Genomic DNA, 24,995 nt, shown 5'->3' with positions numbered 1-24,995 from the left:
TCAGTGCAACACTCAAGAAAAACTTTACCAATTTTAGAGCAGGTCCAACCCCAGCCAGCTGAGGCCGGAAATTCAAATTTTCGGCCTCAGTCGGGGGTCCAACTGACTGCTTTAGCCGGTCCTTACTTTACGGTCGGTTGAAGTCCCCAACATGACCATTGGGGACCTAACCGTTAGATGTCCAACGGTTAGGTCTGGTTGTTGGATCATATCCAACGGTCTGATTTTTTTTCTTTTTTTAATATATTAGTCTTAAATTCATTTTGTTGTTTGTTAAATTAATAAGTTTTTTATTTTTTAAAATCTAATTAATTCTTTTCAAATCTAATTAGTTTTATTTTAAAAAAATATTTAAAAAATAGCTCAAACACTTTTTGCATACCCACAAAAAACCCACACACGCATTTTTCACATGCAGAAATTTTCGGCCTCAAGAGAGGTTGGGGTTGGACTTGAATTTTTGAGGCTAGGTTGAGGCTGAAAATTTTGATTGAAAAGATGGTTTTTTTTCCCTAAGACAGACTGAGGTTGGAGTTGTTCTTATGTCTCAAGTGTGAAAAGTGGATCTCTAAATAGTTCTTTTTTCTTATTTGGCCATTTAGAGATACTCTATTAGAAAGCCTTCTCCGATGCAAAACTCAAGAGAAAATCTAAAACCTTATATTTTGGTATAAAATAAATTAATTTGTTTATGTGGCACTTAGAGACCATCAAGCTGACACTCTAAATTTAGAATGTCCTCTTGAGGATATCTAAAATAATTTATTTTTTTAGAAATCGAATACGATCTACGTTAGTCATTACAAGGCATTGATACATCATGAACATGTGATAAGCACGATAACCGCCTAAGTTTAACCATTAATGAAAGAGTCCTAAAACCCAACAACATGAAAGAGGCCTAAAGCCCGACACCTAAAATAAATCTTGACATGTCATTTTAGAGATTTATGCTAAGTTTTGCATTGAAGATGGATTTTAAAGAGAAACTCTAAAAAAATCCTACGTGACACTCTAAGGGGGTGGTAGTGGTTTGGAACATTCGGAGAGTCAACAAACTTTGGTTAGAGTGGTAAGAGGTATAATCTTCCACCCTAGAGGTCAAGGGTTCGAGACATGCTAAACAATTCAAAAAAAAAAAAAAAAACATTCGGAGACAAAATGTTTTGTGGACATTTTTGGACATTTCGGGACATTTTTCCGTAGCAAAATGTCTTTATGGACATTTCAAGACATTTGATTCATAGACAAAATGTCTTGGAGATATTTGGTTCATGGACAAAATGTCCTGAGACATTTCAACATATTGAAACCATGGACAAAATGTGTAGTTAATATTATTATTATTATTATTATTATTATTATTATTATTATTATTATTATTATTATTATTATTATTATTATTATTATTATTATTATTATCACATCGTTGAAGGACAATTGGTAGACATTTATTATTTTAATATTATCATTATTGTCTAAACATATGAAAATAATATATTTGTATTAATATTTCAAGAATATCTTTTTAGACTTTTGTAGGCAACTGTGGATATCTGAAGACATTGATGGATAATTCGTGGACATTTATTGTTTTAATATTATCATTATTATCATATGAAATAATATATTTGTAATACTATTTCAAAAATATATTTTCGACTTTTGTGGACATCTGTGGATATCTGAGGACATTGATTGATAATTGGTGAACATTTAGGTGCTGTTTGTTTTTCAAAATTTTCAGATCTGAAATCTGAATTGGGATCAATTCAGATTTCAGATGTTTGTTTTTTTAATTTAAAAAATCTGAAATTTTGGCTGAATTTAGTCTATGTCTGAATTGACTGAAAAATAGTCCATAATTTTCAGACTTCAAAACAAGTCTGAAACAATGACTCAATATCTGAATCGTGTCAAATGACACTTGTTCCCATGATTTTGAAAATACTTCTTTGTTTTAAGGTTTTCCCACCATCCCACCACCACCGCCACAGTCATAACGGAAACCACCACCGTCACCACCACCAGAGTCACCAATGTTTCCAACCACCAGCACCACATATCACCAACAGAAACCACCACCATCACCACCATCTCCACCACCACATATCACCAATAGAAACCAACACTGTCACCAACGACCACCACCATCACCAACAACCACCACATAAACCACCACTGTCACCAACCACCATCAACATAAACTACCACCGTTTCCAACCACCCCTACCACAGATCACCACCAACGGAACCCACCACCATTATCAACCACCACCACAGATCACCAACAACAGAAACCAACACCGTCACTAACCACCACCACCGCCGTCACCAACTACCACCACAGATCACCACCAACATGACCATCACAACCAACTAGCACCACCAAAAACCTAACCGCCACCAACACAACGAACTAGCACCACCAAAAACCTAACCGCCGCGAACACAACGAACTAGCACCACCAAAAACCTAGCCGCCACCAACACAACGAACCAACACCACAAACTAAACCGCCATTACCACAAACTTATGTCTAGAGAGAGGGAGGGAGAGAGACTCCTACCAGGCAAGGAGAGAGAGAGAGCAGTAAAGAGGGGGAAAGGTTTAAAAGCTAGAGTTTCTTTTGGGTGAAATGGAAGGAAAAAGGATAAATTTATAAATTAGGGTTTTTTTGGTGTTAAAAGATGAGTGAGGGTAGAAATGTCAATATTTTAATTCAGACTCAATAATTCAGATTTCAAAAACAAACATTTAACTCTAAATAATTCAGCCCAATTCAGATTCAGCCAATTCAGTTCAGCCAATTCAGATTCGGCCAATTCAGATTCAGCCACAAAATAAAAAACAAACACAACCTTAGTATTCGAATATTATCATTATTGTCTAATCATATGAAATGATATATTTGTACTACTACTATTTCAAAATATATTTCGACCTTCGTAGACATCCGTGAATGTTTGTGGACATTGATAGACATTTAGTTTATATTTATTAGTTTAATATTATTATTGTCTTATCATATAAAACAAAAAAATACAATTAATATTTTAAATATATATTTTTTCGACTTTCGTAGACATCCCTAGATATCTGTGGACATTTTTTTTGAACTTATATCTGTGGACATTGATAGACAGTTGGTAAATATTTACTATTTAATATAGTATAATAGTATATTAATATAATAAGAATATAATATAATAATAATATAATATGACAATAATAATAATAATAATATAATATAATATGACAATAATAATAATATAATATAATAATATAATAATACAATATAAAATATAGTAATATAATAATAAAATAATATTATAATAATATAATAATAATACAATAATATAGTAATATAATAATAAGATAATATTATAATAATATAATAATAGTAATACGATAATAATATCTTTATTTTTATATATTATTTAATCTAATTTGATAATAATAATTATTTTTATTATATTTCTTGTTGAAATGTCTCCAAGTGTCCTCAAATGTCTTCTATATTTTGAGAAACATTTTCTCTCCAAAAGCTCTCCAATTTTACACTTAAATGTCTCCAAATGTCCCCAAAACTAATTTGTCTTGAAATGTCCATAATTTCGTGTCCAAAACGAATAACACAGACATTTAAAGACATTTGAAATGTCCCAAACGAATAACAAGGACATTTGGGGACATTTGAAATGTCCCAAATCAATAACGCGGACATTCGGGGACATTTCAAATGTCCCCAACCAATAACAAGGACATTGGGGGACATGAAAATGTTCCCCAATGTCCTGATCCACTACCCCCTAAGATTTAGAGTTTGAGTATTGCATGGCAGATGCTCTAATCTTATTCAAAATCTAGAAAATGACTATTTGAGTCAAAAGTATTACCCATAATAAACATATAAACCCATGTTTTTTCAGACAACTAAGAATTATTATGTTGTGAAATATTTATCTCTAATTATTTTTCAGGTCATTTAGTATTTTTTTTTTACAAACCTACACCTAGCCTATTAACTCATTTTTCTCTCATGAACTCTTCGCCTTCTGGCGCTCCCTTTTTTCTCCTTATCTTCTTCCCTACTTGTCATTATAGCATACGATGATGTTGAACAGTGGGTTTCCGGTACCAACGGGAAAATATTTTTGTAACTCTCAATAAATTTCTTTTTCTTCTTTTGTAATGGAGACTTAAGGGAGGAGTACTCATGCAGACACTCTCGGCGCTCAAGTCAGTTTGGTCTATAAGGATAAGAAATTGATAAAGTTGTAAGAATTTGTTTATCCCTGTATAGGGCAAACCTGAACAATACTTATAGGTTCGTGAGACGTTGGTAAATCATTGCTATTGATAGCCACGTAAGATGGTTGTAAAAGAAATGGATCATGGGCTTTTAGTCCAAAATAATACCCTAAAAAGGTTCAGCGTCTTATCTTGCCAAAAAAATAATTTTTTAGTCTTTTAAGTGATTTGCCTATTTTAACCTCATTTTTATTTGGTAAATCCTTTTCTATTCTTCTATAAATATCCCATGACTCTTTAGAAACCTTTAGGTTTCTTCTCATTAGTTCTAACTCATCTTCTATCTCCAAAAGAAAATCACATTTTCGCTATCCAACCAAAATCATAGTTCATCTTCTTCATTCATCCCTTCTCCAACAATGTTTCTTTTGGGTTTCAAGATTCAGTTTTTGGTTATTTTCTCTCACAGAAGCACTAATGTTCAACTTTAAACTAAAACAACCAAACCATGTTTAACAATGATTTTGGTTTTCCCATGTTTAAAGATGAAACAACCATATTTGAATATGAACCATGATGTTTTAGTTTTGTTCATCATTGTTTTAATGGTTTTGGTCATTTTCGTTTGATTTTGGTCATGTTTTGGTTTTTAATAGATTTGATTTTGTAGCTTCAAATATGTATTTTTCACATTCAAAATATGTTTTTCTTAGTTGTAGATCTGTTTTTAATGGATTCCTGTAAAAAAAAGTACAAGTTTGATTAATTTTTTCATCTTCTCTCTCATCAATTATTGTTTTTGCAGCAGTCATTATTTTTAACAAACTAAATTGTATCCTGACTAGAGCCATATGTATTTTATTTATCCTAAAAGATATTTTGCTTTCAGAAAAAAATGTTGTTTTCTTTCAGTAAAATGTTGTTTGTTTTTATAACAAATACAATTTCAAAGTTACAAAAATTGGTGTCATGTCTCTGTCACACACTTTATTTGAACTTTGGAGCAATATACATTTTGTAGCGCCAATTCACTGTTACAGTCGGTCATAAGTTGGTTTTGTTCATCACAAAATGTGTTTTGTTTGGAACACATTTCAAAAATTGGTGACAAGTCTCTATCACACGCTTGATTTGAACTTTGGAGACATTTTGTAATGCCAATTCGCGGTCACGGCCCGTCATAAGTTTGTTTTGTTCATCGCAAAATGTGTTTTGTTCTTAATATATGTAATTATGCAAGCAGATACAAAATGTTATTTACATATGTTTAAAAATAGATCATGCAAAGATTTTATATATGTTTAAAAATTTAAAAATTAGATTTGTTTTAAGCATTTTTAAATATTCATGATGCAAAATTCATTTTGTTCTTTCTATTTTTAGTTTTATATTGTTTCTTTTGTCCAAAAAGTGTATTATCCAATGCAAAATGCATTGTGTATACATCATGAGAAACCTTACTGAAATTACAAAACGAGTTTTGCTTTATACAGAATTCAGTTTGTAACAACATCTTTTAAAATGTGTTTTACAAATCTCAGTTTGTCCAAAGATCCAACTATTTTAGAAAACATCTTATTTTCCATGGACAAAACTTCAATTCGTTAAACAAAACACATCAGTAAACTATAAATCTCCAAAACAAATTTCGCTAGAGCATATTTTATTATTTTTTCTTGTCTCATCCAGTTTACCTCAAATATCTTATTTTCCATGGACTAAACTTCAAATTCGTTAAACGATACACATGATATATGACGCAAAAGACATTTTACTTCAGTAAACTATAAATATCCAAAACAAATTGCATATTTATTATTTTTTCATGTCTCATCCAGTCTACCTCATACTAAACATATTTTGTATCTACCAAAAAGCAGTTAGGTCCAGCCATACATTAAACGTCTTTACAAAATGGATGTTTTTTACGAGATTTACATGAAATGTTTGTAGAAAATTAACTCCTTCATAACCAAAGTTGTATTTCTTCGACTCCTTTTTAGGGCTTTGCTCTTCGGCTAAGTTCTTCTTCTTCCCAGGACCCTAAATCCTTTTACGGTATTATTTTGGACTAAAAGCCTATGACCCTACAAATATTACTTTTTATTATAAATATCCCCCCAACGACCATTTAGTATAATAGGTAAGACACAATACTTCTTGCTTACAGCAAAACCATCTTTTCAACATTCAGAAAATATTGTTGAATCATAACCCATTGTTTCACTACCAAAATGAATATTGCCACAAACAGATAATAATTTTGTCAGGTAGTTGATTACTTTTTTGATGACCAAATTTGATTTGTATTTCCTGACAAAATTACATATTTTCGAAACAAAACATATTTTCAAAGAACAAAACCAACTTATGACGGGCCAAAACAACAAATTGACGTTATAAAATTGTAGTTTGCTTAAAATTTCAAATCAAGTGTGTGATAAAGACATGGCGGAAATTTTGAAATTTGAAATTGTTCACATTCATTTGGCGTACAAAACACATTTTGCGATGAACAAAACCAACTTACAACAGACCATAACAACGAAATGGCGTTACAAAATGTATTTTGCTCCAAAATTCAAATCAAGTGTGTGATAAAGACATGGCGCTATTTCGAATTTTAAAATTTGAAATTGTAATCCGAACAAAACACATTTTGTGATGAACAAAACTAACTTATGACGGACCATAACAACAAACTGACATTACACAATGTATTTTGCTCCAAATTTCAAATCAAGTGTGTGATAAATACATGGCGCCATTTTGAATTTTGAAATCATGTGTGTTACAAATACAAACAACATTTTGCTGAAAGCAAAATATCGTTTAGAACAAACAAAATACATATGGATCTCGATTGAGTACAATTTAGTTTGTAAAAAAAATAATGACTGTTGCAAAAGCAATAGTTGATAAGAGAGAAAACGAAACAATTGATCAAACTTGTACTTTTTTTCTTTTCTGAATTTTTTTTGGGAATCCAAGATCTATTAACAATCAAAACGAAAACATGACCAAAATCAAAGCGAAATTGACCAAAACTATTAGAACAATTATGAACAAAACAAACAAATAAAAATGGATGAAGATTGATGATACATAAAATGGTCACTCTTTGACAGACCTCAACAAGTCAAGAAAATATAAAAAATCCAACGGGTCAACCTGTCTCAAGGCAATAGGACCGCTGAGTCCGAAGAGGTCTGCCACCTAAGCCCAAAATTGGGAGGTCGGCATGATCATTTAAGGAGCTACAACCCTGCCCTGCCTCAAACCCAACCAGGTCTACCGTGGGTTCGAATGAGAGTTGGGGGTCCATGTAAGCAAGGTCGACATCTTACACCCTGAACATGGGAAGGCAGAAGCCCGCCGCACGCTTACCGAGTTAATCTCGAATCTTCATAAAGAGCTGAGTCGGCTACGATCTGAAGTGTTTGGTTAACTTGGACTTCAAGAGTCTCAAAGGAGGAAACATCTCCTAGAATATCTGTCATCTCAGCAGGATATCTACGAAAAGTCCTTGAGCAGAAGCTAAAGGAGCAGTATTACTCATTCAGATTCATCCATCCAGACGGGATATCAACCACTCAGAGAAAAAAGTAATGGAAGATGAAATCCAAAAAGTAATGGAAGATGATGAAGCTTGAGTCTAACCAAAGATTTTTATGTTGAAGATGATGAAGGTAGGAGAGAGAGAAAAAATATTGTGTAAAGAGATATTTATGGGGATTAAGAGTGAAAAATGGGTTTTGAAATCTTTATATAAAATGTTAGTTTGGATATTAGAATGAAATAAGTAATCTAGGAATTTTTGTTTTGCATAGCTAGGGATTTCATCACTAAAAAGACTACATATCTATTTCTTTTTTTTTGGATTAAAATCCCATATTAAAATCAGAGTGGATTGTTTTGGAATTAGGGGTTCATTTCTGGACCCTAAACCCAAAAATTATAGTATAAATTTTAGTCTCCATATGACTCATTGTAAATATAAAGTTGCATTGTATCTTTTGAGAAGAACTTGAGATGTAAATCCAGATTTTGCCATTAGAGAAGATTTTACATAATTCTATTTAAATACCATGTATGTTGTTCTTATGACTGTCTTCAATGGGACACTTAACAAAATTCTAAAAATATTAACATGTTATGAAGTGTCAATATTTGTGGTTTTCAGTTCTAGTTGGCAAAATACTAAACTATTGGACTTTTGTTGTCTCCAATAATGATCTTTAAAGTTAATAGGAAAAATATGAAAAAGAATATCTCTATTTGATACATATGTCAATCCTAAATTTAATAAGAAATAATAGTTATAAAATATGATTTCTTATTGGTTTCTAAAGCTAGATAAATAAATAGTTATAAAATATCATTTCTTACTGATTTTAAAGTTAAATGAGTTGTCACTTAGAGATGCTCGTGAACAGACTCTGAATTTAGAGTGTCATATTGAGTAAGTCTGAAATAACTACATCCACATCATCATCGAGTGTTTAATATAATGCTACATTATATATGTTTTTATAACAAAACTCTAAAAATCCAGTGAGACACTATTTTTTTCGAATATGTTGAAAGTCTATTCGAGATGCTCTAAGTTTTTTAAGATTCAACATTTCATTGAGTATATTCATATTGAATTTATTTTAGGTTAATCCCAATTTGAGCCTAAATTTTGACCAACTTGAACATTTGATCCATTTTCTCCAATCAAACACTTCCAGGCCATAATTTCGTCAAACAAAATTAATGATAAATGTAAATGTTTTATTTCTCTTTGTACCCTTTCAATCTAAAATGATACTCATCATCTTTGATGAGTGAGCTTTTCGGGTCGTTCCAAATTGAAGGTTAGAACTAACCCAAATTAAACTGGTTTATTTACACATATGCTATCATTAAGCCATTTTGTCATACCAACGTTTTGGTTATATTTTTTATGTTTTAAACTTTTTCTTCTTCCACTAATAAAATAATTATAAAAACAATAGTTCTCATTAATCACCATGCTTTAGCAAGTGAAAACAATGGAGCGAATATTTTCTTTTTTTTAAAAAAATATCGATTACGATCTACATTAGTCATTACAAAACATTGATGTATCATGAAGTTGTGATGATAACTGCCTAAGTTAAACTAATAAAGAAAGAGGCTTAAAACCCAACAACATAGAGCCTAAAGCCCGACAAACTTATAACATTATTTATACTTTTAATAACTTAAATTCAATAACTATAGATTCTACCTCCTTTGGACATTGAACCTTGAATTTCCATAATTTTAGAATTTATGTCAACACTATCAACCACTTGGGCAACCAAATGTTGACTGGAGTCTACATTTTTGAATCCTTATTTTTGAAGTAATAACTAATAAGGTTATTTCCCAAATAGCCCCCAACTTTGTGACCGGTTTCCTGTCTAGCCCCCTACTTTGTCAAAAATACCCAGATGGCTCCCTTTTTCAGATTCCGTTATAACACCGTTAACCAGTCATTATTTCTCTCTCCTCCATCTCATAACCTCTCTCTGCCACCTCACTTTCTCGCCACCTCATCATTTTCACCGGCGAAGGTCGCCGGCGGGCCAATTTTCCGGTCGGCCAATTTTCCGGTCGGCGACCTTCAAACATAAAAAAAGAAATATCTCTCTCCTCTCTCTCTCTAAAAAAAATTAAAAAAAAATACCTATCCCCTCTCTCTAGATCTGGTAGGGTCTGCGAACAGACCTTCAATGGTCTGTTCCCAGGCCCTAGATCTGGTTCACCATATCTAGAGAGAGAAGTGAGATTTTTTTTAAAAAAATTTTTAGAGGGAGAAAGTTTTTTTTTATGTTTGAAGGTCGCCGGTTGGAAAATTGGTCGACCGCGACCTTCGCCGGTGAAGACGATGAGGTGGCGAGAAAGTGAGTTGGCAGAGAGAGGTTATGAGATGGAGGAGAGAGAAATAGTGACTGGTTAACGGTGTTATGACGGAATCTGAAAAAGGAGGTCATCTGGGTATTTTTGACAAAGTAGGGGGCTAGGCAGGAAACCGGTCACAAAGTTGGGAGCTATTTGGGAAATAACCCTAACTAATAAAATGTAAAATGTGTCGTGATTTGCTAACCTCCTTGATTAATTGTTTAGATTATTATTTAATTATATCTCATTTGTACACAAATTATATATAAGTTAAAACAATTACTTTGTTGTGAGTGAGCTACAACAGTACCTAACAACTTTACAACGCGAAAGCAAGAACAGATCTTGGTGTATATGATCAAAGTTCAGAAAATGAGTAGCAACATATGCCTTGTCTCATCTAGTTTCTGCATAAATGTGGATTTGGACGTAAAAAAGTAGTAAAATTTTAGATGGTGGTCCAACTCCATGACTAGATTACAATTTTGCTCTCATTCCAATTATCAATTTTACCTCAAAAAAGATTAATTAATCATATGTCGGGCTGTTAATTCTATTTGTCTATTCATATTCTTCTTGCACTATATATATCATCTTTTGTACTCTTTCCAAAGAGGGCAGAAAGAGAAACCACAATGATCTCTCTCTTCAATGGAAAGCTCAACCTCTCTCCTAAAAACGGCTATGAGAGGATTCAATTCCATAAACCATCTAGATCTCAAACCCGTTGGTCGTTCTTCTGCAAGAAAGAGCTACCGATGACAAAAGACTTCCTCTAGAAAAAGGCGAAAATGGTGCTGGTGTTCAATGAAAGTGGTGGTGGTAATGGTGAAGAAGATAAAAAAAAAAAAAAAAAAAAAAAAGTGTTTTTCCAAACCAGAATTTAAATGGGTCGGTGTTTTGGGTACAAAATTTATTAGAGTTGAAAAGTTTAATTTTTTTTCCAAACACACCTTATTCTTCATCTCTCCCTCTCAGATTCTCTCTCGCTCTCCAATCTGTTAAGAACGAAATTCCAACCTGTTCTTTGTTTAGAGAGAGAGAGAGTTTTAATGGAGAAATCAAAGAAAGAATAAGGAAAATGAGTTAAGAGATTTAAGAGGGGTTTTCTAACTACAATTTCGTCGTCTTCAAGGAATGATCATGGAAGAATTCTTCTTCATCAACAAATTGTTGTTTCTCTGGTTAGAAGTAGATAAGTCGATCTCTCTATCCTCTTGATTAAGACATAGTTTTCTTTCTCTAATTTATAGAGAGATAGACGATAAGCGAACAATGATTTATCAATATTCATTCTTTCGGATTAACCGAGTTAGATAAAAATTAATAGAGTAGAGGCGAGAATAAATTCTCTTTCCTTAAGACATTTTACACCCCTGTAACAGTACCAAAAGTTAAGGTGTATGCCTTCGGGATACAACGACTATCCTTCCAGAATTTAAGATGGTACTTCTATATTCTGAAAGGGGGCGAACCTTCGTAAATAATATAAGCTTTTGGACTGATGCGAATGGGTCTTCTAGACACTTGAATATTATACTTCACTAGGTACTCCTGTTTTCGAAATTCCAAACACAAACCAGAATACTTCTAAAATCAGATTTATATTCCAGACACATACCAGAATACTGTTCTAGAAGAGAAGAAAATGAATTAAATGAATTTTGGAATGAGTTTGGGTTATTTGTATAGGAATCGAACAGGCATTTCATTTTAGGACACGCCCATTAATTTTTTGGGATATGTCCCAAAATTTTGGGACATAACTCTTGGGAATGGTTGGTTACGTAACTGTTTATGTTGGCAAACTTCTAGAGCGTCGAATTTGATTAAAAAGCTCGGAGAAAACGCGCACCGTTGGATGGCGTTTGATCCAACCCGAAATGTGCCCAACAGAACATATACATAATCGTCAGATTAGGATCTAGAGAAATTCTACTCGTGTCTCGACGCTGGGTTAACGCGGGTTGTTGAATCCGCAAGGATCCAACGCTTCTAGTCGTAGCCCGAAGCTATAGCGATTGCCCCTAATGCGCGATCTTCAAATCTTGTGAAATCCCGCGGAGTGAACGCGAGCCGTCCAGATTTGGACGTGCTTGCTTCGCTCAAATGTCCCCAATCTAACTTGTCTCTTTTGACGTTTTAGTCCCTAACTTAACCGATTTTCGTCCAAACTTTAAACTTGAATTTGTCATTCATCCGAAATCGGTTTTCAGTGATTTTTGGATCTAAGTTGAAGATATCAACGAGACGAATGCAATGGAGCATTCCGTTTCAAAGTTTGACGAGTCGGGTCGAGCCAGAATCGGCTCTGGTTCCAACACAAATAGGGTATAAAATGACGAATCTAGTTAGTACTTCAATTAATCACTTCACATCGCTCTTGAAAGTATGTTACTTATCAATGATTATATGAAAACCCAGAATCCGAAATTATTGTTTATTTGCTTCAGTTCTTTATTGGAATTTACTTACTAATATCACAAAGATTTAAGGGTTTGGGTTAGTTTTCTTGTCTTATTTACCAGTAAATCCAGATGCTTATCTATTTGATCTTAAAAAACTAATTTGTTTCTTAATTGAAACAACTGATAAAAACTACAGAGAGATCAGAGAGAGAGATCTTAGAGAGAGAAAACAAACACGCCGGAATTAGTGGTGTGTGATGTTTGGAGAATACAAAAGGTTACAAATTAGATTTGTTTCCACCTAAAAATTTGTAACCCGAAAACACCGACCTTTATTTTCTCAAAAACCGACCTTTAAATGAGCGAGTGTCAGTTTTTTCTTTCTCTTTCTATGAGGCAGACTTGTTTGAATTTAAGTCGTGTACGAAGACCCAAAATCAATATACATCAAGAATTCTTAGGGATCAATAATCACTCTCAAATTTTGATTCCGACTTTGTCTTGAAAAAAAAAATTGATTCCGACTTGGAAAAAAAAGAGTTAATTCCTATTTGGCCCCCTACTTTGTGACCAGCTTCTTTTATGGCCCCCTGTTTTCTGTAAATTCAATTTTGGCCCCCTATTTTCATGTAAATGTCACAACTACCCCTCCCATTAATATATTTTCAAAATAAACTTAATTAGTAGATATCTCTCTCCACCTCACTTCCACCTCACATCCCTCTCCACCGCACATGTCTCTCCACCTCACCTATTTCTTCTCCAACGAAGGTCACCGGCCGGAAAATATATTCTAAACTTAATTAGTAGATATAATTTTCCGGCCGGCGACCTTCAACATAAAAAGAAAAAACAACACAACTATATCTAAAAAGAAAAAACAACACAACTGTATCTAACTTCCTAACCCTAGTTTTCTCTCACTACAAACCAGGTTTTTTTCTCTCACTAAAAACTATAGTTTCTTCATGTTTTTCTCTGATTTTGGCTATGATAATGACTGCCAATTGCAAAATATATAGACCCTTTACCTTAAATAATAGTAGAAGAGTTTAAGAGAAACCTCTTCATTAAACACATTTGGGTGAATAAGACTTTAGAATAATGCTTTCAGTTTCTTCAAGTGAAGTATCTATGAGAGGGTTGTAGATAGAAATCAAAATACCCCTACTATTTGTGTTTCTTTCATCGGATAGGGTTCATTTTTATTAAGAGTTAATTCCTATATGGCCCCCTACTTTGTGACCAGCTTCCTTTTTGGCCCCCTTTTTTTCGTTAATTCAAATATAGCCCCCTATTTTCAAGTAAATGTCCTGATTGTCCTTCCTATTCATAATTTTTCAAAATAATATTGAATACATTCCACCTCATTTCCACCTCACCTCTATCTCCACCTCACATCTCTCCACCTCACCTCTCTCTCTCCACTTTTCTTTCTCTTTCTCTCTCTCTCTCTCTTTCCTCCTCTCTCTCTCCACCTTTTTTTTCTCTCTCTCTTTCCAGTTTCCACCTCTCCCTCTTCTCCGGCAAGGTCGCCGGCCGGAAAAGTTTCCTGCCGGCGACCTTAAAAAAAAAAAAAACTCTCATCTCTCTCTCTCTCAAAAGATTCCGGCGAAGGGGTTACCCTTCGCCGGAATCTGTTCCGAGCAGACCTTCGAAGGTCTGCTCGGAACAGACCTTCGAAGGTCTGTTCGGAACAGATCTGAAGGTCTGTTAGGTCTGGTTCAACAGATTCCGGCGAAGGGTAACCCCTTCGCCGGAATCTTTTGAGAGAGAGAGAGATGAGAGTTTTTTTTTTTTTTAAGGAGAAGACAAAGAGGGATGAGATTTTTTTTTTTTTAAGGTCGCCGGCTGGAAAATTTTTTCCGGCCGGCGAACTTAATCGGAGAAGACAGAGTGAGGTGGAGAGAGAAAGAGGGAGGTTAAGTGGAGAGAGGGGTGAGATGGAGAGAGATAGAGAGAGAGATGAGGTGGAGAGAGAGAGAGGTGAGGTGGAAATAATTATGTTTTTAATATTTTATTTAGAAATTAGGAAGGGTATTTACGCCATTTACATAAAAATAGGGGGCCATATTTGAATTTACGAAAAAAAGGGGGCCATAAAGGAAGCTGGTCACAAAGTAGGGGGCCATATAGGAATTAACTCTTTTATTAAATTCCATTCATTCAATCACGTTAAGGCAAAACAATTTCAGTAAGTACTTTCTCTCTCTCTCTCTATCTCTTATCTCAATTCCATTTTAGGGTTTTTACAATTTTATTGATCAAAATCGGTTTGATTTGCAGATTCAACTATATAATTCTCGGTATTTTTGTTCTCTCTTCAAAGCGATCAAAACAAAATGGGTCAGATCCAGTACTCTGAGAAGTATTTCGACGACACTTACGAGTACAGGTAAGTTTAACCCTTTCGAGAATTATTGTTAATCCGTCGTACTTGTGAAGAAACCATAATCTTTGAACATGAAGAAACTATAGTTTTTAGTGAGATAAACAAACCTAGTTTGTAGTGAGAGAAAACTAGGTATGGAAGTGAATTGAGATTGGCACATAAAGCTGGGTTTGATCATACCAGGTAAAATCCTAAAATCCCAATTTTTTTTATACAGGAAAAAAACCCAATTTACTGAGTTAAGTCACGAATTTCGGAGTCATTATCATGAAAAAGTTCAGTTAACATATGCAAGTCCACAACTTTTTTTCTGGGTTTGGGTGCAATTTGATATATAGTAATCATCAGGTAATTGACTTTGTAGTTGATGATTTCAGAGATATATTCATGAATTTGTCCTGTTTAATCTGAAATTGCATATTCTTTAACTAATTTGATCTGGTTTTGGGTTAATTGAACATATTCAACATAAAAATCTGTTTGATTTCAGTTCTTCACTTGTTTTTCAGGTATATCTTTAATGGAAATGGTAAGCTGTTAGAGGACCTGGTTCTTGCTGCAAAGGAAGGTGTTTTTGTTAATGTCGATAGTAAATTCGATTTGGAAAATATTGTTGTGAGAGAAAACTATAGTTTAAACATGAAAAAACAATAGTTTTTAGTGAGAGAAAAAAAACCTGATTTGTAGTGAGAGAAAACTAGGGTTAGGAAGTTAGATACAGTTGTGTTTTTTTTTTTTACGTTGAAGGTCGCCGGCCAGAAAATTTTCCGGTCGGCGACCTTCGTCGGAGAAGAAATAGGTGAGGTGTTGAGAGAGGTGAGGTGGAGAGACATGTGTGGTGGAGAGGGATGTGAGGTGGAAGTGAGGTGGAGAGAGATATTTACTAATCAAGTTTATTTTGAAAATATATTAATGGAAGGGGTAGTTATGGCATTTACATGAAAATAGGGGACCAAATTTGAATTTATCGAAAACAGGGGGCTACAAAAGAAGCTGGTCACAAAGTAGGGGGCCAAATAGGAATTAACTCAAAAAAAAAAAAAAAAAAGCCAAAAGAATTCACTTTGAATCATCTTGGTTTCACTTGTCTAGTAATAAGCACTTTGGGGAAAAGGAATTTTACTTTTCCGCCAAAAAGGAAACTTCCTCGACCTAACCGGTTACCATTATTACTAGTATCAATCACTTTATCTCAACTTTCAACAAAAAAAAAAAAAAATCACTTTATCTCAAAGTTCATATCCCTTTTCCTATATTGCTCTATCTCTTCATCACCGCTTGCTTTTACTGCTCAAATTTCTTAAATCATTACTATCCGCTATTCCTACGACTACAAGCTCTCTCTCTCTCTCTCTACTCTTTCTCTTTCTAAAACTGCGTGGAAAACCTAATTGCAGAACTTAAGAACTACACTGCTGCAATTAGGTTTTACTACAAATCACACCGATCTGGAAGAAATGTTCTGATACTCATCTCAGTAACTGAAGAGTGAAATCCAGAAGGTATAGTCCTTAATTTACTTCGATCTAATAAAAAATCGTGTCGGTTATCTGTGAATTTGGTGAATGTTTCATAATAGAATTCATAGAATAGAAACTTTATGCCTAATTGAAGTTGTGAAAATCTTGCTAAAATGTAGGTAAGTTTGAAATGATTGCTAACAAATTGACTTTCTTTACAACTCTTTCAGTTGAGTGTTTATAGCTTCACAAGTCATTTGCATTATAGTCCGAGATAACAAAGATGTAGTTAAATTTATGTTCTTATGGTTGAGTTCTTATTTTTTTTTTGGTTTTGAAGTTTGTTGTTTTTCATGTGTAGGGTTTTAGATCTGTAGTTTCACTTTTCTGTAAGGGTTTTACAAGAGTTTTGGTGAGAATTGGAGTAGGAGAAAGATTATAGGTTATTGATGGGTGGTAAGTTTTCAAAAGGGTCGAGTTCTAGACGATATTCGTCTTCGTTTAGTAGGGCTTCTTCATGGAGTCATCAGGGGTATCCACCACCTGCTTATGTTTCGCAAGACCAAAATAATGCTCCTCAATACAACTATGGGACCACACCAAGTTATGCACCTCCGCCTCCACCTCAAAATTATGCTCCTCAAACTGGTGGAGCTCAGAAAAAGAAGTTGGAGAGGAAGTATTCGAGGATAGCGGACAACTACAGTTCTTTGGATCAGGTAATCCAATTAGGGTTGTTACGTTTATATTTGATGCCACGTTTGAGATATTATCGCTGATGTTGAGATTAATAATATCCTTAAATGAGTTTGTAGTGAAATCAGTCGGTTTTGATATTCTGGGCCTTTTAATGGTCTCCCGCACTTCAGTGTTGTTGGGACTCCTTACACGATATATTTAGTGACTATTTTGATCGGTCATGGAGAATGAGTTTTTTTATGGCAATTGGTATATTTTTAGATCTCCGAAGGCACTATAGATGCTTCATTACTCTCGAAATGAGATTCCTATTCTATTATACACTTCCTTTCTTAATAGGTGCATGATGCAGAGGGGTATCGACACTCGACCTCTTAGAACTATTAACTCAGTCTTATGTCTTAAGACACTGCTCTGGTGGTCTTGTTCTATAATAAACGTGTTTACATAATCTCATTGGATTGACCATATTACGTGTTCAAACTACATAGAATTCTTATTTAGAATATCTCTCGTTGTTTTGTTATTTATTTCGCAAAATACATTTCTTAACTTACTTTTCCCGTTTTCCAGTTATTTTATTAAAATTTTTAGATTGCCTTACCATATGGAGCTTTACAAATGATGCTGACTCTATGACTTGATCTAACAAGTACATTAATTGATGAGGATTGCTAACATAATCTTATTTTTGCAGGTTACTCAAGCTCTTGCACAAGCTGGTCTCGAGTCTTCTAATCTAATTGTCGGAATCGATTTCACAAAAAGCAATGAGTGGACAGGTCTTTCCTATCTAAGCCACCTGGAACTTCTTATATGGATTTGCAGTTCAACAGACTAACCAATTTTCTGGGTTCAGGTACAAGGTCATTCAACAAACAGTGCTTGCATCGCATTGGAGACACCAAAAATCCCTATGAACAAGCAATATCTATTATTGGAAGAACGCTATCTGCTTTCGACGAGGATAACTTGATACCTTGCTTTGGATTTGGAGATGGTAGTTTCGTAAAGTTGCAGATTTTGTCCATTTGTAATATACTTTTTAAGTACTTAGAATTTGACGTGGAAATGTATTGCTATATTTCTGCAGCGTCTACCCACGATCAAGATGTCTTTAGCTTCTACGCAGAGGAGGAACCCTGTAGTGGATTTGAGCAAGCAATGACACGGTATAGAGAGATTGTGCCACACCTAAGGCTGGCAGGTGATTTCCTTAAGGCTTCTATCCCCATTATCATCATTATAAAGCTATGACTAACTTCTGGAGGTTTTATTCTGGCTTATTTTTATCACTTTCTTGTGGCAGGGCCGACATCATTTGCCCCCATTATTGAAATGGCTACAACTATTGTCAATGAAAGTGGTGGCCAGTACCACGTTTTGTTGATAATTGCTGATGGACAGGTACTTATAAGTTATAACTTCCATCACCATGTTTTAATATTAGTTCATGAATAAATTGCTTGAGTATGCATGGTGTGTGATGCTCATGCAGTAAGACTGTTGGCTTAACTCCTACGCTTCTATATATCAACTGGCTCACTTAAATGATTAATTACTACTGGAGTCCTGACAATAAATGTGAATTGGTAGAAATTTTCTAGGCTTTTTTGGACATCTAGGCATTTTAGAATTCTAGGCAGATCAAATATCAGTTTTTGCCATTTTATAAGGAAAATAAGTATAAGTCTTATAATTGATCAATGATTCAATCTACTAAGTTTATCGATGTTCTTCTGAGGATATAGGTATCTTCTTTAGAAATCTTCAGTTCTTATTGCTAATTCACTCGGAATTAGAAGTAATGTAGTTCTAAAACTAAACTGGGAGAATGAAGAAGAGATTTTGCGTTTATGGTGGATGTAGAGTGCACTGAAATATTTGAAACGGAAGGGTAGTCCGTCATTGAAAACGTCAAAGTGGTAACATGAAAAACTTAAAAATAAAAGCAGACTAATTGTTTTAATCACGATGAATCTCGTTGATTATCATAGGTTACAAGAAGTGTTGATACTGAACATGGACGGCTAAGCCCACAGGAGCAAAAGACAGTTGAAGCCATTGTAAAAGCAAGGTCGATATTTCGCTCCTTCAGTTTCTGACCATCTATTTCTATTTTCTTTTGAGAACCCATCTCAATACTGATGTTGTTTCCAGCGAGTACCCCTTGTCGATTATTTTAGTTGGAGTTGGAGATGGGCCTTGGGACATGATGAGAGAATTTGACGATAACATACCTGCTCGTGCCTTCGACAATTTCCAGGTAAGCATCAAATTGTATTACTCCAAACTGATTGCTACCCTAGTTTACTGTTTTGCTGATTCTTTTTTACAAGGGCTAGTTTGTTTTTTCTCTCTAGTTTGTGAACTTCACAGAAATTATGTCGAAAAATGTGCCTGTGGCAAGAAAAGAGACGGAGTTTGCTCTTGCAGCCTTGATGGAAATCCCTTCGCAATATAAAGCGACATTAGAACTCAGTTTGTTGGGGTAATTAGGAATCCTATCTTGTTACTTGTTCTGGTTGCTGTCTTTTGCCTCCTCTTGAACTTCAATTCTTGTACATAAATTCTTGTGTCGTATGATCAAACAGGTGTAGAAACAAGACATCTTCACCAAGAGTTTGTCTTCCTCCACCTCTTTATGGAGCAGTTTCTTCCAAATCTAAACCTACTCAGTCCAGCAGTTCCAGGCAGAGCGTAGGTACAGCTCCACCTACAAGTTCGGATTCCGATAATAAGGTACAATAACCGTAGAAGCTCTTCACTTCACTACATATTTTCCTTCCCCTGTTTTATTCTGCTCTCTATTCCCTAATATTAGCCAACACTTCCATATTGTGGCATGCGCATTTTATTTTATAATAGTAACATTTTCTTTAGAAAATTAAGGTGGGGACTCATTTACTCAAAGTATAATGACAAGCAATTACTTGATCTAAAAATTTGAGAAATGTTTCTTAGAGGCTCGGTTTTCTTTAATGCAGTTACATATATCACTAATCTTTCTCATGGATTTGGTTCAGGTCTGTCCAATTTGTCTCACCGACCCGAAGAATATGGCATTTGGTTGTGGACATCAGGTGGAATTTCTCAACACAAATTCTCTTTTCAGAGCAACTTTCTCTGTTACTCTTTATATGAGTTTCTTCATTCCATACATAAATGATGGCTTAAAACCAAACTTATATCATATTACATAATAGAAGTTCTGTTTATTTTTTTTCCCTTACAGACGTGCTGTGATTGCGGACAAGATCTTCAGTTATGTCCAATTTGCCGAACTCCTATCCAAACAAGAATAAAGCTCTACTAAACTCGTTCCTGTCGTTCCCTTGGTATTTTACTTCAAAAAAATACTGGTAACCAAAGCTTCTAAAATATGTTAATATCACGAGCAATTCTTTCTATAATTCCACTGATGTTCTCTTTGGTTGAATCCGAGAAATCCTCGCAGAAGTCGTCATCTTTCTATAATTCCACTGATGTTGTGTTTTGGTTGAATCCGAGAAATACTCGCAGAAGTCTGATGACGATCATTGTACATAGTACATTAACACCGTCTTTTTGCTTGTTTTTTTGTGTTTAGTTTCTTAATAGCATCTGTATGTACCAACTCCATGAACTTTATTCAGCTGTAATTGCTTCAATACATTTATGGAGAGCATTCTCAGGAGCAACTTGTAAGCCTAAAAGTAGGAATAAGATGGTTTCAAGCAGTTTTATACTGGTTGATCTTACGATGTTTCAATGTTATATGACGTAATCCGACTTTATGATTGCATGAGATTGCTGAGTGCAAGAAGTGAAGGAGAAAAGGGTCAATTTAGCTTCATGAAGGCGGTTTGAATTGAAGATGATTGGAATGTTTATGATCAAGGATCTCATGTAGCAACCCAAACCCATTTAATAACGAGTCCTCAATTTCGCCCCATAGATATCGGTTTTGAATTAGGTCCATGTCTGCTCAGCCTTAGTTCATAACTAGGCCTTGTACGTGGGCAGGAGTGACTCACCACAAGAACAGAAGCTAACGTTCCAAGGTGTAGTACAAGGATGATATCGTGTATTGGTTGGATTTAGGGCATCACATAGGATGGAATGATGGATCATGAACATGAAACTTAAAAATGATAACAAGTGATTGTTACAAAGTCGAAACTGAATGGAATCTTGTACCTCCAAAACCAGTACACATGCATATATGATTTTGTGAACAGCATAAGTGAATCAGGGTTTAATGGAACCAATCCTCGTAAAAGAACTATAGTTAACCAGTTGAAAAATAAATAATGCCAAATGGAAATAATCAAGTATGAAAATTTTGCAAATGGGTAAAAACCGCACTGTGATTTATCAATGTGGTTTTCCAAGGTAATAATAACCTTCTTTCATCAGATCTCTTCATTTGTTTTGATGGTCAGCTTGAGGTTGTCAGGTTGATTGGCTCGTGCAAGGAATGGTCGACCTAGTAAATCATTGCACCTGTCGATTAGTAGAGATATGCAAAGTACACATAAGTAGCTTAGATTAGACACTTAAAACAACAAGTCGTTGTAGTATAGTGGTAAGTATTCCCGCCTGTCACGCGGGTGACCCGGGTTCGATCCCTGGCAGCGGCGCTCTTTTTTTTTAGTACATGTTTTCTATTACCAGCTTAAAGAGTTGAGCGAGATTTTCTACTTTTCCTCTTGCCTTTTTCGGTGACGCTTTTAAATAGTTCGTACGTACTTTTGGTCACACAAGTACTTTTGAAACACTTTTGGCAACACCTATGCTTTCTTTTTGGTTCTAATGGTTGGGCACCGCTTTCAGTGTTACACTCACTTGCATTAACAATTGTTCATTTGTTTGTTTGTAGACTACATCTTTCAATTTATTGACTACATTTTGTAAACTAGAAATTGGGTTGGAATTCTTTTGACAAAATATATTTTTTTGGTTTATCAATCAACTATATTTTCAAAATTGCCTTCGACTTCAAAATTTGAAATGAGTTTAATGGCAATTTCTAAACTACCCTGCCTATTCCTTCGTAATTCATCCTAAACCTAGGTCGTAACTTTTTGAAGATAGAGAGAGAGAGAGAGAGAGATGCTAGCTAAGATTTTTAAGTGAAGATGTTGTTCAAGAAACTAATGGACGATCCATTGAAGTGAAAATCGAGTTATTTAGGATTTTTTTGGTTGAATATTTTATAAAAATATTCTAGATTGAGAAACTCCATTAAGGCTCACTTAGTTTTCTGATTTTATGCAATTTGCTTACCATTTCGTGGTGAATTAGACTGCAATCAATAATGGAAGGAGAATTCTGATTCTTTCAATGTTTTATATTAAGAGAAATTTCTTGTTATTTTTCTGATCTCTTGTAGCAAAGCATTGCAAATCCGTTGCAAGCCATTGCAAATTTTTAGTTACATTCCTGATTTCCTGTTGTGAAGCATTGCAAATTGTTTTGCTTCAACAAAAATCAAGTGCAACCCTTATGCAAACTATCGCAAACAATTTGCAAAAGATTGCAAGCACTTTGCAAATCATTGCAATCCTGCTACAAAGTATTTGTAAATGGTCCGCAACCTGTTGCACCCTTGTTGCAAACAATTGCAAAGTGATGCAAACAACTGCCAACTGTTCGCGAACACCAACAAACTCTTTGCAAAAATTGCAAATACTATACATAATTTGCAAACTATTGCAGTTTGTTGGCAAAAAAAATCTAGAAAAAATTGCATATCATTGCAAACGCTATGCAGACCACTCCAAACAGTTTGTAAATAGTTTGCAAACTGTGGCAAACAATTCGCAGGCTATTGTATACTGTTTGCGTAAAAATTCTAGAAAATATTAATTGTTGAATCAAATTGAAGTGTAAAAGGTTAAGTTTCAATTCCTCACGTTGTCGTCATTTGAAGATTAAAAGTGTGTCACAACCATGTTTGGCACTTGAAGATCCTTCTTCTTTTTCACGTTGAAGAAATTAAATCTTATAAATTTTTTTAAACAGATAAAGAACTTTTGTTTCTTTTGAAGATTAAGAGGTATTGCGACCATTAAATAGATTCATTTGCTTATTTTTTTATCTTCATCAATTGATTGATTTAAATCTTCGAGTCTTAAATCCAATCGGATTTTTCTAGAAAGAGAAAATTGAGTACGGATAAAGAAGAAGTACCTAGATGATCTTGAGGGAGGGAAAGATTAAGGGCATTTTTGTCTTTACCAAATTTTACTTCTGTAAATGCTTTTTGGTTTGTTAGTTCCCAAATTTCAACACATTAATTGGATTGCACTATTCAGTTTATGAAGTACATTTTTAATTTGGGACACACAAATTGAAAAAGGGGTGAAGCTATTGAAGGAGATGTCCTTCGACCAAAGATGCAATGCGAGCAATTTGTCGGATAGGACAATTGATGAAGAAGATCATTAAGTCCGGTTGATTTAGGGGTCGTAGTGTTTAGCTAGAAACCAACTACGATCGTCGAATTACGAAGTAATTCGCGGCTAAATTCGACCGAATCCTACAACGCACATGAGTGAGATTGACAAAATCAATATAAAGGTGAACTCGAAAGGGCATCGACGCCTGGGCCCTGACATGGGAGGTCGAAATGAGTTTTCTAGGCACCTTCAGCTTTATCATGACTTAAAGGCCAGATGTTGGATTCAAACCAGTTTTTCAACCTGAGACGTGGAATAAGAGGTTTGTAGACGAATGCTCGACACCTTGACCTTCGTTCTACCTTACACGGAGGGCTAAATAGCGTCAGATCTTCGCTTGTCATATCTAGAGATAAGACCATATCTGAAATGATAAAAAAAGATTCTATTAGTGGCCATGCCACGTAGACTCCTTTAAGCCGATGATTTACCATCCCTAGTCAAGCCTATATAAACGACGCAGATTTGCCCTGACAGATCCAAGTGAAAGCAATATATGCTAGCGTAGCTCACCCCTAGTCCAACGGTTAGGTAGAGGTAACTAATCGAACTCTGACCCAATATTTAAAAATTAAATGCGAAGAAAAAGACAAAAAATTAGGAAGACAACTCCCTAATGTCTAGGCCTACGGAACCACACCAAGAAGAACAACAAGCGAGACTCCCTACAAAATGGTTTATGGAATAAAATTATCCCGACATGTAGAAATAGGCAAACTTAGTGTGTGCTTCAAATACTTTAATCCCAAGACACAACGAAGGAAGGATCAGAGAAAACATGGACCTAATAGAGAGGTCAAAGACCAGAAAGAGTTAGTAAGTTTTGCCTACCAAGACATGATATCCAGACAATACAAGAGTAACGTGAACGAAATAACCTTCGAGGTTGGAGACATTGTGTGGGCAAAATCCATATTCGGTTAGGAGCCTTCAATGACTAAGCTATTCTCCAAATAGGAAAGACTATACAAGATAAAAGAAATTGGGTTATCGGGAAGATACATCTTGGAAGACGCAAGTCCATACGTATTGCCTTGTCTATGAAAATGCAAAAAATGTAAGGAAACATTCCAAAAGGGACCTAGAGAAGCCATATATTTTCAGGAAATTGGGACGAAGACACAATTTTAAACTTTTTTTTAGTAAAAAGGCAAGTTAAATTTTTTTTTGTTAAAAATCCAATATTTTTTTACAAAGGTGTTGCAAGACGCTCCGAAGCGATTGCAAAGTAGTTGTAAAGTTGTTGCAAGGCGTTGCAAAGCTGTCGCAAGATGTTGCAAATAAAACAATACTTGGGGAGCTGAAGACAAAAAAAAAATTGAGTGATCCTTTTTAACCGAAGTCCAGTTTTTTTAGGGAGTTTTGGCTAAAATTTACCTATTTCTTTTTCCTTCGATGGAACGATATAATGAATACATAAGTCTTCTT

The 24,995-nt window shown here is 34.6% G+C and overlaps 1 protein-coding gene and 1 non-coding gene across 2 annotated transcripts; both read left to right on the top strand.

Moving 5' to 3' along the window:
- The first annotated feature begins 12,966 nt into the window (after positions 1-12,966).
- LOC147567531 (E3 ubiquitin-protein ligase RGLG2-like) lies at positions 12,967-20,864 on the top strand. The gene is made up of 13 exons (XM_086654143.1): positions 12,967-13,112; positions 16,015-16,467; positions 16,787-17,144; positions 17,822-17,906; positions 17,984-18,124; positions 18,218-18,331; positions 18,434-18,531; positions 19,122-19,201; positions 19,285-19,390; positions 19,488-19,615; positions 19,719-19,866; positions 20,151-20,207; positions 20,360-20,864. Exons 3-13 carry the CDS (start codon positions 16,875-16,877, stop codon positions 20,438-20,440), a joined length of 1,308 nt encoding a protein of 435 aa, XP_086510269.1. The 5' UTR covers positions 12,967-13,112; positions 16,015-16,467; positions 16,787-16,874; the 3' UTR covers positions 20,441-20,864.
- Positions 20,865-21,674: 810 nt separating this feature from the next.
- Positions 21,675-21,746, top strand: TRNAD-GUC (transfer RNA aspartic acid (anticodon GUC)). The gene has a single exon. It is a non-coding gene; the product is annotated as a tRNA-Asp (tRNA).
- Positions 21,747-24,995: the final 3,249 nt, after the last annotated feature.

Source organism: Eschscholzia californica, unplaced genomic scaffold (assembly GCF_041429995.1).
Source record: "Eschscholzia californica isolate CP2 unplaced genomic scaffold, dmEscCali1.0.p SCAF_1, whole genome shotgun sequence".
NCBI lineage: Eukaryota > Viridiplantae > Streptophyta > Magnoliopsida > Ranunculales > Papaveraceae > Eschscholzia > Eschscholzia californica.
This window is presented reverse-complemented; position numbering and strand designations above follow the sequence as displayed.